The sequence below is a fragment of the Vipera ursinii genome, assembly GCF_947247035.1.
Source record: "Vipera ursinii genome assembly, chromosome: 8".
Taxonomy (NCBI): Eukaryota; Metazoa; Chordata; class Lepidosauria; order Squamata; family Viperidae; genus Vipera; species Vipera ursinii.
The window spans coordinates 4,199,982-4,212,455 of record NC_139519.1 but is presented as its reverse complement, the minus strand read 5'-3'; the positions used below and the strand labels follow the sequence as shown (position 1 = coordinate 4,212,455).

Sequence of the window (12,474 nt, the reverse complement as noted above, 5' to 3'; positions counted from 1 at the left end):
CACCTAGATAGCAACAGCACTAGCACTTAGACTTATATACGGCTTCACAGTGCTTTACAGCCCTCTCTAAGCAGCTTACAGAGTAAGCCTCTTGCCCCCAACAATCTAGGTCTTCATTTTACTGACCTCAGAAGGATGGAAGGCTGAATCAAACTCCCGGCAGTCGGCAGAATTGAGCCTGCAATACTGCATTCTAACCACTGCCCTTTAGATCTCTCTCAGATCTGGTTTCTCAAATTTGATGACTTTTAGACATGTGGACTACAACTTCAGTATAAGATTGAGATGCTGGTCTAGAAAGCAGGAGACAGTGAGTTTTAGTCCTGCCTTAGCCATGAACATTGCCTGGATTGGTTACTCTCTCTCTCAGCCCACAGATTTGTTGTTTATTTGTTATTTATTTATTTGTTAAATTTATCTCCATGTGGGACTATTCTAGGTAGGAAAATAGAAATAAAATTGGGAGGGGAAAATAGGAAGAAAAAGGAGTACTAGGTATGTTTGCCGGCATGAGTTACTTATGCTGGCTAAGGAATTCTTGGAGCTGAAGTCCACATGTCTGAAAGTTGCCAGGTTTGAGACCATGATGGCTATTTTGCTTGGCTCCGCTGCATTCAGAACAGCATTTCTTAGCATTGAATTCACAGCTTCAGCATCTTTGTCGGATTCATGTACTGGTTCACCTTCCTGTCCTTCCCGGCCCCCGCATCTGTTTGGGGACAACAAAACGCCATCATGGATCTGGCTCAGCCCTTCACTCACAGGATGAGGAGAGTGGTGAGGAGCAGGCAGATCATGAGAAGATTCCGCTGGCAGAGCAGAGAGCGGCGATAGGCCTTGATCCGTCCACCGCAGTGCCGGTTTTTCTGGAAACAGCAAAGGCCCAGTCCGATCAGGGGTACCATCACAAAGTAGAGAATTGCAATTGCAACACAAACAACATATCCTGCCTGGTATCGAAGAATCTAAGGAGCAAGGGAAATGAAAACAAATCATCTTCAGAGACTGATTTATCTTGCTCTTCTCCCCATTCTGTCCCATTAAATACTGTGGATCTAAAAATCACATCCCATCTTTTGTTCATTGCAAACAGTCCATCGTGAAGGGGTTGAATAGAGAAAAAGGAGGCATGGATGCTTTGCATTTTGTTAACATATTAAATAGAATTAAATAGAATTGAGGGTTGATTCCAGGCCTTGGTGCCCAAGAAAGGAGACCTCCTCTGATGACTTCTTCCAAGGAACAAAAGCAGCCTTGGCTAAAGTCACCACTATGATCAGAAGATCTCTTTATCTAATTTAAATGTAATAGCCAGTTTGGTGTAGTAGTTAAGTTAAGCAGTTAAGATTGAAAACTGGGAGACCATGAGTTCAAGTCCCACTTTGGGCTTGAAAGCCAGCTGGGTGACTTTGGGCCAATGACCAGGAGACCGTGAGTTCTAGTCCTGCCTTAGGCCTTAAAGTCAGCTGGATGACTTTAGGTAAGTTCTCAGCTCAATCCAACTCACAGGGTTGTTAGTTGGGAAAAAGAGGAGGAGAAAGAAGTATTAGATATGTTCACTATCTTGTATTAAAAAAATTCTTAAAAAAAACTAAATATAAATCTAAAAATCTAAAGAAAAAATCATTCTGCTTTCCTCAAAATCTTTTGCTGTCGCTTACCCAGTGCACCCATTACTAATGCGAAATCCTTACCCAATATCAATACTGTCAGGTATTTCCCATTCATATGTTTCCTAGCACTCAAGAACAAGACATATTCTACAAATAAAATTCTCAGTCAAATAGGGAGATTCCCAGATGTGCTGAGCATTTATCTTGCAGAATTTCTAAACATCTGTCCAGGGATTTTGGGAATTGCAACCCAGCACTTTGAGAGACGAGGGAGGATTGTTGTAGATGCTGAGTTGTGATAGCCAACACAGAGCCCTGAAGAAACAGCTCACTTTTTCACCTGAGAAGTTGTAGCAGTTGGTGGCTCATTCAGGACATCCTTCAACAGCTCTGTGGAATAAAACAATTTTATTTTTATTTTTTTGCAGAAATATTAAAGAACTATGGAGAAATTTCCTGACAGTGAGAGCAATTAACCAATGAAACAGCTTATCTCCCAGAGTTGTGGGTGTTCCTTCAATGGAGATCTTCAAGAAAAGACTGGACAAAGATTTTGATGGGATGGTATAAGAACTCCTGCCTTGAGCAGGGGGTTTGACTAGAAGACCTCTAGGGTCCCTTGCAGCCCTAGGATTCCATGATTCCGACAGCCAGGAGCTGGGTCCCTCCTTAAGTTTTATCATATGATTTAGCCTCCATAGTTCTTATCATCTTTGTTTCTCTTCACTGTGCACTTGCTAGGGTCTCAGGATCTTTTTTATTTTCTAGTCACCACGATCCAAAAAAGATCCTGAGACACTAGAAAGTGCACAGTGAAGAGAAACAAAGATGATAAAAGCTCGGGAGGCTAAATCATTTGATGAATGGTTGAGGATGGTCTGTATGCCTAGCCCAGGGGTCAGCAACCTTAAACACTCAAAAAGTGACTTGGACCCATTTCCCAGAGAAAAGAAAACACTGGGAGCCGCAAAACATGTGTGTGCATGTGCGCACACACAAGGGGGGGAAACTTGATTGAAGAGTTTAATTAAAAAGAAATAAAGGCTGCTGTGCATGAGTTCTCTCCCACCCAATAAGCTTGTTAGCTTCTCAGAGAACAGCGTGAGTTACAGAGAGAAAGAGAGAGAGAGAGAGAGAGAGAGAGAGAGAGAGAGAGAGAGAAGGGAAGTGCAAGTGCCTCTCTCTGTCTCTGTCTCTCTCTCTCTCTGCAAACTGGGAGAAGGAGGAGGCTGAAAGAGCCACATGCAGCTTCAGAGCCGAGAGTTGCCGACCCGTGGTTTAGCCGATCGAAGAGAAAGAATACAGGGGACTCATTAGCAGACATCCAGTACTTAAGGGGCTGCCATAGAGAGGAGGCATCAACCTATTCTCCAAAACACCTGAAGGCAGAACAAAAAAGTATTGGTGGAAGATCATTAAAGAGACTTCCAACCAAGAACTAAGAAGGAATTTTCTGGCAGAGCAATTAATTAGCAGAACAGCTTGCCTCCTGGAGTTGTGGGTGCTCCATAACTGAAGGTTTTCAAAAACAGACTGGACAAACAGTTGCCTGGGATTGTATAAGGATTCCTGCCTTGAACAGGGGGTTGGACTAGAGGACCTCCAAGGTCCCTGCCAACCCTAGCATTCTATGATTCTAAACACAAGAATTAAAAACACTATTGTCACAATAGATGGAGCAGTACAGATAGTCCTCATCTTACAACCAATCATTCAACATCCATTCAGAATTATTATGGCCTTGGAAAGGGTGCTTTCCGGCTTTTAAAACACACTTGTTGATGTTGTAAAACAATGTGCTGCCACACACACCTACACTCCCCCCCACACACACACACAGCTGCCATCATGTAATCATTATCTGAATGCTTGGCAGCCTGTTCCCACTTATGGCTGGTTGTTAAATGCCCTGTGATCAGATGAGCACCATTTGCAATCTTTTCTGCACAGAGCTAAAATCTTTTTCTCTCTGCCTCTCTGGGCCTGCACCTCTGCTCACTTAAAGACCCATGCAATCACTTAACGACTGCAACTGAGAGTGCCAGGATTGTGGTCACTGGGCAAAGCAGTCCCATAGATGTCTTGCTTAATGACCACTTAGCTCAAGATGACCAAGATTCTTGTCCCAATTGCTGTAGATAAATTACTAGATGGTTCTGTTTGATGGTGGGAAGCCAACATCCAAATCACTCTCTTGTCTTTCCCTCACAGTGCACCACCATTGTGAAATTTCAAATTTCAGTCTTGATTCCAAAGCAGCCAATCGCTATTCATGTGGTGGGCCTTGCTACCAGCTGATTGGGTGCTGGGGCCAAAGGGAGGCAGGAAAGGATGGGGATATGGCTTTCCCATCTTCCCTTGCATTGTGGGTTGCAGGGAAATGTAATCTGAAGGCATGATGTTCCTGAAGCAGACAAATATTCCCATATTTCATTCACCCTAAAGTCAGGGGTCCTGGAGTTCTTTAAGTTAGCCCAGTTTGGTGTCATAGTGATACGGACGCAGAAAGACAGGGCTCTGCTTTCTGCGCCCAATCTCGCCCTGCTGGGCCTAAAGTTGCCCCAGAGAGGCGATGAAGAAGGAGGGGCCCCTCGTTGATCACGGAGAGAGAGTGGTAGCTCCATTTGATCTGAGGAAAGCCCTCCAAACTAGCAGGGGAAAGACTGGCTGCACCACTGTGGCCAGCCTCCAGCTACTGACAACTGAAGAAAGAAGCACTAATTAGCAGATCGTAAACAGTGTGTTTGAAACTGGACGAGGCTCCCAAGAAGCTAAAAATCTTCGAACGTGAGAAGGAAGGGGATTGCAGCCCCACCCTTCCAGAGGAATGGAAGTGGCATTTTAATTTTTTTATGGGGGACAGAAATATATAATACTGAAATGAAATTAATATAAAGCTATAGTTTTGAAAAATTTGAGAACTGAGAAAATTGTTAAGATTTTCTCTTTGAAAGAATATTGGGGTAAAATAGAAGAAATCAACCTTCTATTTTAAGAGTCAGAAAATGGATATTGATTGACATCTAGTGGTGGATTAGAGTATAGCACTACAGCTGCAATGACTGATGCAGACTTGGCAAGAAGCCATAACAACCTAGCTTCTTTGTTGTTAGGTGACTCTTAGCTCAACAGAGAACAGCTGGCAACAGAAAAAAATACTTTGGCATACGTACTACAGTATGAGAGCTATAATTGTTTTGAAACTTGCTGGCCTTCTTGGACTATAAACATCTACTGAGCTCTAACTTTTAATCTTAAGAACTATTTGGAGAGAAAGAAAAATTTGACTTCTGGCTAAGTTTGTCTAGGGAAGTCTTTTGGATTGTTCTTAGGGTGGTTGAATATTTTGAACACTTTGAACATTTTGGATTGCAAACTTTGGCTGACTGACAACTTTTGGATGCCTGAGGAGAAGGACTGTTAATAAAACTTTGCTTTTAGTGGTGGACTTATATCCTGGAACCTATTGGATTATAAAGGCTGTATATAAAGACCAGAAGAACTAGATGAGACTTTGTTCTATTGACATTACAATTGGTGGTATTAGACAAGACTAATACTTGGGGATCACAACAATTTTGACAGAATATCTGGTGGGGGGATGGATGCTTCATATCTAGCCAAAAGTGGTAGGAAAACATACCCAATACTCCCATATGAAGCCCCTAGCCAGGTTTATCAGGGATCTGCAGGAATGACGCTTCAAGAAAAAGCAAATATTTTTCAGAAGGAAATGTATTCTATGCTACAATTAGTTCAGGAGACAATTATTTCATTTAAAGAAGATGCAAGAAGAACCTATGATGAGATTAAAAACAATTTAGATAACATAAATGAGCAAATCTCTAATTTAAACTTACAACTAGAAAGTTCCCAGAAAATGACCACAAAGAATGAACAAAAAGAAGATGAATCAGAGGAAATTGATCCAAAGATGAAGACATAAAAGAAGGGAAACATAAATTGGCACAGACAAATAAAAATCTGCAAGACTTAGTTACAATAATGGAAAGGGAAAAGGCACCCTCTCCCTTAGGTCTTCAAAATATACCTGAGGATAAGGAAGATTCTAAAAAAACAGATTATAGAGCTGTTAAGGGAAATGCCAGAAATTGGAAGACAAAAAGTGAAAAGAGAAGCTGAAGGAGAAGGAAAGTGAGACTTGTTTAGTGAATATAAATGGGCAGAATTCCCCCTCAAAAATACCCTACTTAAATTGTTTTCCCCATTCCAAGCAATATCCACAAAAACAGAGGAAGAATTCTTTGGCAATTTAATTACCTTGGCCTGGAAAGCTATTCGGCAAAGGAAGAAAGCTAGAGTTAGACTCAAAAAGCAGAAGATCTGGCTTACCAGATGGGGCATTATATGATCAAATATCTGTTTGAATATGGTTAAAAGAATAGATAACCCTTAGATATAAATAGATTTTTACAATAAGAACGATACAATGTATAATTAGGATAGCACCTCTTTTTTGATATGGGAAATATGAAAATATTAGAATGGCTTGTATAAATGAAATTTTTAGCTACACAAATGTAACCAATTTTGAGAAAATCATTGCTGACAAAGATATGTTGAATACTGATGGGAATTTAAATAAGAGCTCGAAAAACAGGATATTAATTTAATAAGGAGACTTTAATTGAAAATACAACTGAAGTATAAATTGGTCAGAAAAGAGGTTATAAAGTGATACTATTGTTATTTGTATAACACTAGAAAAATATGGTGAGGATGTGTGTATTTAATTTTGTATGTATTAATAGTAATAAAAACTGCATTTGCTTAGTGTTGGGAAAATGAAAACACTATGGGAAGAAGAGAGGATCAGGAAAAAAGCACTGAATTGTGTAGTATTGAAGAGATTTATATTGAAGAAGTTAAGATGCAATATTGAATAACAAATGGACCCGGACATCACATTGTTTACTAAGCACTTATGACTTGTAATAATAGAAAATGAATAAAACACTTATAAAAAAAAGTTAGCCCATTTGAGTGCCTTCTTTCAATCAATTTTACCTGCCAATTTTACCAGTCACTGAATCAAGCAGACTCAAACAGATTTGTAGTAGTATATAGATTTAAGGAATCCTTATTTCCATGCCTTTTGAAAAGTCTTCATTTTATTACCATGCCTTTTTATTACAGGAAAAAAGCAGGAAATATACAAAATCTGAACATCCAACGTGTGATCTTATTTGTAATCTGTAAAGTGCAGCCTACATTCTAAAATGTAGTAACTTTGAGGATATGTTACAGGAATCATAAGGAATTGGCCACAACTGATCACTGTTGCAGCATAGTACATATAATCTGCTGTTTATTGTCCTATTCCCTCTTTGCTTGTCTTTGCAAAATACAAACACTGCATTGAAAATCCTATCAAATATAACTTTTAATGCTATTATTTTTAGGAAAGGAGGCCCCATGGTCACAGAAGTGCCCAGGAGCCGCAAAAGTCAGAATGTAACTCTGCCTCCTAGTGCAGTAATGCTCTCTTTTCGGCACCAGAGATGGCATTAAATATTTGCAGAGGTTTCCAGGTGGAGAGGAAAGAACGAGCAGGGAAGGGTGAGCAACCAGTCCCGACACGCCTCTGGAGATCTTCTTTGGTGTTTATTTGGCTCTCTTTTCAAGTAACTTTTCAAACAAGAAAAGAAATCCAATGAAAAAGAAAGCTTCCATGTGGCAAAGGATCCTAGAGGTTCATTTCCATGCTGAATGGTAGAGTCTCTGCTTGTGTCTGGAGAGAGGCGGTCAAACAAAATCAAGATGGTGACCACAGCGTGAAATATACTGCTCAAAAAAATAAAGGGAACACAAGATAAGACATCCTACTATTAAATACAGTACATTGTGTTGTTTAAGTGTTCCCTTTATTTTTTTGAGCAGTATACAAGCCCTATCCATTTTTATGTTTGCGTGCAAGCCCGCTTCACCTGTTGAGATTACATCTCAGGTTCTCTGGACAGGGGCAGGTGATGACATTGTCCTCCCCCCACAACAATTGGCAAAGCATCCACAATAGACAGAGAGGTGAACAACAAGCCAATGTGACATCTGCACTACGCAGCTGAAGCCCTCCCATTTTTATGTGCATCACAATGAATGTACTGTACTATAGCATTTTTTTTCTAATTAAATGATTCACCTGGCTGCCATCTCATATCTATGACTCTACAGCAGCCTTTCTCAAACTTCAGCAGCTTTCAGGTCTAAGGAAATCAACTCCCTAAATTCCTCAGTCAGCTTTCTGGCTGGGGAATTCTGGGAATTGAAGCCAACGCATCTTAAAGATGCTGAGATTGAGAACTACTGCTCTGTAGCAATGGCGTTTGCAACAATGAAGGGTCAGGGCTTTGGTTGCATAGGTGCGGCTGCCATCTTCATATTTTCTACTCCAGTGTGAGTGGGTCCTGTCTGTAATGTATTGGGCCTCTTTACTTGAACTGTTTCCATGTGTCTTTGAATGCTGCTTGAGATTGCTTAGTCAGGGAGTCTGTGTAACGGTCACAGGTGGCCCAGACATACAGTCTCCAGGACGACCATTGGTTGGCTCTGGGGCGGGAATAGGTTCCTTCAAACCTATTGGCTGCCGCCTAGTGGCCAGCTGTATAAGTAGCTGCGTAGAAGCCTTGGTTTTCAGTTCAGTTCCTGTTATCCAATAAAGCAATGTTCCTGTTTGAACTCTCTCGTCTCGCCTCCTGCTTGCAAGAAGCCCAGTACACAACACAGTCCATATCTAGGATACAAACCCATCCCTTTTGCCTTACTCTCCTGTCCCTTGCAGCCCTGCCCTCCCATCCCCCCAAAAATAGCATCCGACGAGGCGAGGGCGATCTCTGAGGAGTCCCCAAGAGCAAGTCCCCAAGAGCAAGCTTGATAGCTCCCTCTTTTGGGACAAGACTATTTTAAAAGCAAAGAGAGGACCCTCTTCTCTTGTAACTGTGAGTGGAAGAGGCAATGGAGTTTGGAGGCCTTGTGCAAGTTCTACTCTTAAGTAAAGCTGCAATAAGGAAATGAGCAGGATCAGACGGAGTGGCAGAAGGCAATTATTGCCAGTTAATTACCTAAGATACTTATCACAGCTGGGCAACCTGAGCAGCTTGCCCAGCTCCTCAGATTACCGTCTTTGAGGACCTCAGAGGTCCCTCCAACTGAGACCTTACTCATAGGTTGCTCTCCTTCACCTCCAGGGGTGTTTCCTCTGTGGAGGCAATGCTGTTTGCCTCGTGGAGGGAGAGCAAGGACTGCCTTCAGCTCATCCCAGGGTCAGTTCACTTCTGGGGTCTCCTCCGGCTGCAGAAAGCCTTCCAGAAGTTATGCGGCGGAGGGGGGGTACCATAGCAGCACCCCTGGAAACTTGGGGTAAGAGACCAGCATTGCTTTAGGAAGAGCCCAGAAATCTTGACCCCTCAATGTGGCATCATTGCAGTGATTGGCACACCTTCTAGTTTCTAAAGATTACCCATGCCCACTTCATTGCTTTCATATGCCAATTATTTGCATTTAAAAGCATCTTTGGCTAGGTTTTATTTTATCCTGAAAAGCCAGTGAAAACCCCTGTTAAATGAATACCTTAGATCATTTATTATGGTGGTGCTTCCAAGCTATCCATTTTCAAGGTCCCTCAGTCCCATATTGTTGGGTATATTGAAAGAGAATGAAATACAGTAATTAGCTAATTTGTTTTTATATAATATGGATATTAATGTACAATACAGGTACAACTTTTCTTTCCCGCAATTCTTAAAAAAAAAATCAAACTGAATCATTTAACAACTTATACTCTGTCCTCATAACAAAATGTTGCAAAACTTTTAGATGTGCAAGTATAACATATTTCCCAAATTGTTTGGGAACATAATGTTATTTTTAAATATTCTAAAATGTTTCATTAAATAACATGTTTCTATCTTGCCAAGTCTATCATTAGAAACGGCTAGCTTACATATGACAAAAAATATATATCATTAAATACTGTACTTGCAATGTTAATTTGTAATATATACTTGAATATAATTGCACACATAACTCTGTCCTGTCTCAAAACCAAGGAGTGAAAGTTGGTTAATAAGCACTAGGAAGTAGGATCGAAGGCAGTTTAACTACATTTAAATGAGTTAAAGCCTTCCCACTGAATCCTGGGGGGGGAAATCCCCTAATGAAAGTCTACAGTATGCTTGTATTTTGAGGGAATACAAATATCAGTTTGGGGGTTTGGAGGGAAATCTTGGAAACAACCCCGATAAAGAATTCTCAGGTTGAATTCACACATTGCACCAAGTCTTAATATGATGCATAAGATTTTAGCTCAGCACAACAGATGAACTCAGGAATATGTGGCTTAGTTGGTAAATTATAAGTTAGCAAGATAATGCAATGTAAAAACCAGTTGGAGAAGAGATAGGTCTAGAATGCTCTTCTCCAAGGCATGGGAGGAATTGGTTAATGAACTGGAATTAATCAAAAAGGTGCCCACAGAAATTGCTTCTCAAAAGCTTTGCGGATACATTATTAGAATCATGGAAGGGACTTTGGAGGTCTTCTAGTCCAACAACCCCCACCTACGGCAGGAGACCCTTTACCATTCCAGTCAAATTGCTGTCCAATCTCTTCGTGAAAACCTCCAGTGGTGAAGCACCCACAATTTCTGGAAGGAAGCCGTTCCAATGATTAATTGTCCTCACTGCCAGGAAATCTCTCCTTACTTCCAGGTGGGAGCTGTCTTTAATGAGCTTCCACCCACTGCTTCTTCTCCTGCCCTCAGGTGCTCTGGAGAATAAGTCAACCCCCTCTTCTCTGTGGCAGCCCCTCAAGTACTGGAAGACAGCCATCGAGTCCCCCCTAGTCCTTCTCTTCCATAGGCTGGACATACCTAGTTCCCTTAAGCACTCATCGTAAGATTTGGTCTGCAGAGCCCTGATCACTTTGGTTGCTCTTCTCTGCACTCCGGTCCCTGTCACCTCCCCAGCAGCGAAGGAACAGTGAACTTGTGCCTTTTAGATCTGCAATCCCCAAGTTCTAGCAAGTGGCAAATGCTTTTCTCCTGCCATGAAATGCTTCACTGACCCAATTCTGCTCGTTAAACTGCTCCTGAGAGCACACAACCATGTTCATTTTTCCCCCAATTCAGAGCACTCGCACCAGACTTGTCAACACGAAGAAGAGTGACTTACCTGTGGGGAAAGGGTTCTGTTGGACCACATCCAGGTAATTGTGGACAAGGTGATAGAGGGGATCCAGAGGTCCTGGAGCTTGGTGTTGAGCAGGAATATGCTGATCAGCACCCACATTGGCAAAGTGGAGGGTCAAGAGAGGGTTTCCTCCTGCAGAGCACTGCTGGGAGTGGACCGAATCTCGGTGGGCAAAGGCAAAGGCCAGGAGGATGAGGACCACATGTCCCATTCCAGACTCCAGCAGGGTCCAAGACTAGCTTTGTTTCACAAGTGGGCCTTGTCCCCAGATACTCTAGCAAGAGAGGACCCTGGGGACCGCAAGGCCTTTCCTTCCTTCCTGCCAACCAGAGGAGCCACCTTTTCTAGCCCTGTAGATCTTCTTCCAGGTCCCAAGTCCAGCTGGCCCAGGAGAAGACAGCCAGAAGAAGAGCACTTAGGACCACTTCTGATGGGTGCTTCTCCACCTTCAGCTAAGCAAGTCTACCTCTTGCCGAACCACTTCCACTTCCAAAGAAGTGTGGGGAAGGTGTGTGTGTGTGTGTGGGGAGTGGGGGGGGGTGGAAGACACAAAAACCAGCCGGACAGGTTTGATGCCTCCTGATGACAAGGCCCTTCATGCTGCTTTCCAGCTCGTGGGATGGGGCAGGGTGGGGCCACTGCACTGGGTGGAAGGGAGAAAAGCGTGAAGCCGAGTTTTTCCTCCAGGAGCCCTTCAAGGGCTTATCCCCAATTTGTTTCTCTGCCCCTCTGCTGCGCTTTATTCTTAGGGGGGGTGGTTCCCACAGCAGCAGCTGACTGGGTTGGAAAAGAAAAGAGGCTGGTCAGACGGAGAAAGGAGAGGCATCCAGATGTTGGTTCGGGCCTGTGGTGGTAGAGATGAGTTGAGCCGGCTCGCATCTCTCACCCAGCAGTGCTGGGGCCGTGGAGGAAAAAGGGTTGGGGTCCCAGTCTCCGGGGCTTCCATACGTCTCGCCAAATGCCAAATTGGTACTCTCTGGTTGTGCACTACAATTCATTTCTCTCCCCAAACTGTACCAAGAGGACACGGAGGAAATAGGGAATGGCATGTCTAAAGAAAACTGCCAAACAGATAGATCTTCCTTCCTTCCTTCCCTCCCCTCCCTCCATCCTTCCTTCCTTCCTTCCTCCCTCCCTCCCTCATCCCTACTTTTTAACATCTGTAGGCCTACTTATTCACCTCTACAGCTTTCACCTTTTCTACTTCAAGATGGAATGGAATTTTATGGTTCTGTCCGTTTTTACACCCCAGGAAGACTTAGGAGCCACATGGGACCCTGGGCCAGCAGCCCTTGGAGCTAAGACTAAAAAAGTCAGTTTTAAGAGTTTCCAGACTAGGTTTAACTAACAATAGCTGATTCAAGGTGGCACTACTCCTCCTGTACTCAGTGTAAAATTGGTTTAGGATTGGAAACGAAAAATAGAATAACTTACGGATTTCCATGAATAAATTAATAACAGCATTTTTCTGGAAATCTGTCAGAACCTATCATGGTGTTTATATCAGAACCCATATTCTAAGGGGACTCTTTTATACCTTTAATTGTAACTCTACTCTTTCTATACTTCTGGGTTCTCCCATGCTCCTGGAGCACTGCAGGCTATTGCTCTGTTTTCCTCTATCGCTGCACTGTTACACTTGCTGTTTCTGCATA

At 42.6% G+C, this 12,474-nt stretch overlaps 1 protein-coding gene across 1 annotated transcript in view; it reads right to left on the bottom strand.

Annotated features, from left to right (window-relative positions):
- Positions 1-11,030, bottom strand: part of PROM2 (prominin 2) — a gene marked incomplete at its 5' end in the record, with an annotated part of 56,659 nt that extends 45,629 nt beyond the window's left edge. Inside the window, 3 exons of the mRNA XM_083368703.1 lie at positions 763-965; positions 1,954-2,003; positions 10,802-11,030. Of these exons, the coding sequence (XP_083224829.1) occupies positions 763-965; positions 1,954-2,003; positions 10,802-11,030 (482 nt within the window). The remainder of the gene's footprint in view (positions 1-762; positions 966-1,953; positions 2,004-10,801) is intronic.
- Between the last annotated feature and the right edge of the window lie 1,444 nt (positions 11,031-12,474).